General features: G+C 43.9%; 1 protein-coding gene across 1 annotated transcript; it reads left to right on the top strand.

The window, feature by feature from the left end:
• Positions 1–750: 750 nt before the first annotated feature.
• Positions 751–4,376, top strand: LOC125104877 (disintegrin and metalloproteinase domain-containing protein 20-like). Its single transcript, XM_047737765.1, has 2 exons — positions 751–2,747; positions 3,023–4,376. The coding sequence occupies exons 1-2, from the start codon at positions 865–867 to the stop codon at positions 3,072–3,074; spliced, it is 1,935 nt and encodes a 644-aa protein (XP_047593721.1). The 5' UTR covers positions 751–864; the 3' UTR covers positions 3,075–4,376.
• The last annotated feature ends 204 nt before the right edge of the window (positions 4,377–4,580 follow it).

Raw genomic sequence — 4,580 nt, forward strand, 5'->3', positions numbered from 1 at the left:
GAATTGATTCAAATTAAATCCTATATTAAGTTCCTTTGGTCTGATTCCTTCTGTCATCATCATACTGTAAGAGAAATCCATGTTCTTACATGGATCAGAATTTAGTTCTGATTTAAGAGGGATTATTCCAATAGACGAATATGCCAGTTTGTTTATTCATTCATCTTTTAAGTGCTGGTTGTTTTTTCCCAGTTTGTGGAATAAGTTCATAATCCAGCTGATGTGGACATTCATATTCTAGTCTTTGTGGGTAATTTCCTAGGGCCAGGATCACTGGGACGTAGGGTAGATATAAGTTTGACTTTATAAGAAATGGTTGTTACAGACTCTAATTATTCTACACGTGAACTCTATTTATTCTTTCTTTATACCAATCATCCCAAGTGCACTCATTTGTTGTAAAGTATGAGACCTAATTCTCCTCAGAATTATTTGGAGAAACTTCCAATCTCCTCTCCATCCCCTGTTTTAATTACTTGTTGATCCCTTATGCCATTTAGGTTTGAGAAAGAAAAGTCCTTCCCTCACTGAAAATGCTACCAAATGCACTTACTCTTCCCCTGCGACTTCTCCAAGAGACCATGGGACCTTTCAGCCCATGGGAACTACTGTTCCCAATTCCTCCTATTTTTTTCTCTTCTCTAAGTCCCCTGGGCTAGGATGGCCAGCTCACTGAGCACAGCCTCCCCTGATGAGCACACCATTATTACATAATAGCTCCCCACCCCCTCCCTGGGGAGCCCGTGCCCACAGTCCCTCTCTGCTCTCCTCCAGACTCCGCTGCTAGAAAAGTTGCTGTATGGGTGATCGTCTTGCCTACCTCCCACCCGACTGAATCTTCTGTGGTCACAGGCTCCTTCAACCATGGGGCCTGCCTGGGCCCGGGCCCACTCAACAGGTGACCTCTGGCTGCCTTTCCTCTGGCTACTCCTGTCCGCAGTCTGCTGCTCTCATGCCCTCCCAGGATGGCGCTTCACTTTCTCTGAAGTTGTGATCCCCAGGAAGGTGTCCCACAGGGTGGGTGGAACTGAGAGACAAGGCCAACTCTCCTACAAGATTCACTTCAGGGGTCAAAGACATGTGGTTCACATGAAAATCAAGAAGAACTTGCTGCCCAGGCAGTTTCCTGTTATCACCGATAACGATCAGGGCGCCATGCAGGAGGACTACCCCTTTGTCCCCCGAGACTGCTACTACTACTGCTACCTGGAAGGGGTTCCTGGCTCCATGGGCACACTGGACACCTGCTACGGGGGTCTGCATGGCATGCTGCAGGTGGATGACTTCACTTATGAAATAAAACCGCTGGAAACTTCTTCTAAATTTGAGCATGTGGTTTCTCTGCTCGTGTCACAAAGAAGTTTATCAGGGCTTGAAAGGTGTAAGATTGAAGAGCACGATACAGATCCAGAATATGAAGAGACAATTCTTGCTGGAACTCCTAGAGCCGCCCCCGTGTACTTGTGGTGGCCACATAAGAAATACTTTAAAATCCACTACACAACTTCTAAGTCATTAATTGAATTGGACACTAATCTCACACATGTAATAGAGAGTGTAGTGATTTTGAACAACATATTACATACCATCTACAAACCAACTCTCCTAGATGTCTACATACGTGTTTTGTGCATATGGGATAAAAGGGATAAGGTAGATTTATATGAAGAGCAAGAGATTCAAAATATCATGACTGATTTTGGTTTGTGGAAATACTGGGGTTGGTATAATGATATTCCTCATGATACTTCAATGCTTCTTACAGGGGATAGAATTGGTGGGGCCTCATACTATGGCCAACCCAATGGAGTGTGCAACCCTAAGTGGGGCGTGGCATATGTATATATGACAAGATACCATGTATTTCTGGCTGCGGCTGTTGCAGCACATACCCTAGGTCATAATTTGGGCGTTGATCATGATACACCAGGTTGTCAATGCTTTCGAAGAAAGCACTGCGTCATGGCTCCTGAGCCTGATTTATTGGATATGATGAGCAACTGTACTTATGAAAAAATACATCACAAGGTCACTATATGGGATCCTTGTTTGATCAGACCAAATGTGCAGTACACCAATTTTCCTTACATAGCTGCTCGTTGTGGTGATCTGTTCGTAGATCAGGAGGAAGAATGTGACTGTGGCTCCTTAAAACAGTGTTCAACTAATAAGTGTTGCAAGAGCGATTGTGTCCTCACCCCTGGCAGTGATTGCAATGGAGGAACCTGCTGTGTCGACTGCAAATATGCTCTACCTGGATTGCTTTGCAGAGATAGGCTTGGTATTTGTGATCTCCCAGAATACTGTGATGGGAGGTCCAATAATTGTCCTAATGACTTTTACACCCAAGATGGAACTCCATGTTCACCATTGGCTGTCTGTGTGAGAGGAAACTGCAGTGATCGTGACATGCAATGCCAGTCCCTCTTTGGCCACCAAATAAAAGATGGTGCACCAGCATGCTATCAAAAATTGAATGTCTTAGGTGACCGATTTGGGAACTGTGGGGTGAAGGTGATACGAGGAGGAGGAAAACCTGTGAAGTGTGAAGAACGTAATGTTTTTTGTGGACTACTGCACTGTCGTGATGTCAAAGAAATTCCTGGTGGAGGTGAGCACACTGTATTTCGTCACATAATAGTACGTGATGTTAAGGAAGAGTTATGCTTTGGATACGATGCACACCATGGGATGAATCTGCCTGAAATGGGGCTTGTCATGGATGGGGCAACATGTGGCCCAGGAAGGTACTGTTTTCAACAGAACTGCACTTTTATTCAAGACTTGGGGTTTGACTGTGATGTCAAGACATGCAATTTCCGAGGGGTGTGTAACAACATGAAACATTGTCACTGTATGAGAGGTTGGAAACCCCCAACTTGTGAAGAGAGGGGAGTAGGTGGTAGTATAGACAGCGGCCCTCCACCTGACAGAGAATTTAGTCTTCGGGCCAATATCGTTTTTAATGTAAACCAGGCATTTCTTCTACTGATAATTCGCTTAATTATTTTGCTGATTTCAGGCATCATTGGTGCCTTTCATCATTTAGAAGAGATGACGTAAGAAGAGGATAAGAAGCAGAATTGCCTACACACAAGTAAATAGTGACCAGAATGCACCAGAAAAAAATAATGGCAGGGACTAAGAGAAATGACGAGAATCACTCTGATGATTACAAAATCCTATAGCTACTCTGAGGTTGTCATCTTAAAATAAAATGACTTGCCAACTTAACATGAGGTCTACACAGTTAAATTTAGTACCATCTCCTGTCTGGTCCTAGTCTTCTGATTGCTTTAAGACAGTAGAGACTCTTAAATACTTTAAGATGTGGATTCTGGTGTTTCACAGATGCCCGTGGAGCAAATCTTGTTTGCACTGGGACGGATTTGGTTTTGACAAGGGGACCATTTCCCAATCGGTTATATACTAGATTTCTGTTCTTTGTTCATTTTATGGCTCCTGTTAAACAAATAACATTCAGAGTGACAGCTGGAAAATATGGTAGGACGGTAAGACCTTTTTCCTCAAGGCACAGGGGTGCCAAAAGATCTACCACCCACCAAGCATGAGCTCTTGGACGAAGTGTTAGGCCATGGGAGTTTCAAGGTCCATGTTACATTGAGAGTTGAAATGCACTGGGCCAGGATTTTGTAATGATCAAAAGAAAGCACCCAAGAAGGACCTGGAACATGTGAGGCAGTGAATACGTGCCATTACTCTCATTCTTACTCTTGGGCTATGCTCAACCTGAGGTATTCCAGGAGAATGAGTTTGGCTTGGCATCTTTATTAGAAATAAAACCCACAGGAGGAGCCATTGATCACTGACTGAGAGATCACTGCTTAAGGCCTCTGGTCATTAAAGTCATAGTAACTCACATTTAAATTCTTGGGAATTGCCTGAGCACAGCCTGTGTGTAAAGCACAGGGTAGAACTGGCTGTCTGATACATGTACAGAGAAAAAACTCACACAAAAGGAAACAGGAAGCAGTTGCTTCAGAGATCATGCAAGAGAAGATGAGGGTCTCATAAGGGACATGTGTTATCTTTGTGCTATGTAAATGCCTCAGGCCTCAGATCCAGATTCTTTCAGAAAATATGCAGTCCGGGTGAGAATAGCGCCGAAGGGTCGGGGAAGTATACAGCAAAACAGACTCAACAGGGGTGCCATTCTGTGCCATCGGAATCTGTCCATCTTTTCTAGAGCTCTCTTACCTTCTTGTCCAAGGGGCGTACCTGGTGGAGTGGCCTGGATCCCCATCCAAGACAGGTCTGAGCCCGTTTACTACGCCCTTATCAAACGTGTGTTCCTGCATTTGCACTCAGCACCCATATCTACTACCCACCAATGAATAAATCATGGAAAGAAAAGGCACAGCGTAGGGAATCTCGTCAATGATGTTGAAATAGCATTGTATGGTGACAGATGACAGCTTCGCTTCTGGTGAGCACAGCAGGACGTGCAGAGAAGTTGAATCACCGTATTGTACACCTGAAAGTAATGTAACCCAGTGTGTCGACTATCTCAAATAAAGGAAACATTTTTCTTAAAGATTTTATATATTTATTTGAGAGAG

The sequence above is a fragment of the Lutra lutra genome, chromosome 7 (assembly GCF_902655055.1).
Source record: "Lutra lutra chromosome 7, mLutLut1.2, whole genome shotgun sequence".
NCBI classification, from domain to species: Eukaryota; Metazoa; Chordata; class Mammalia; order Carnivora; family Mustelidae; genus Lutra; species Lutra lutra.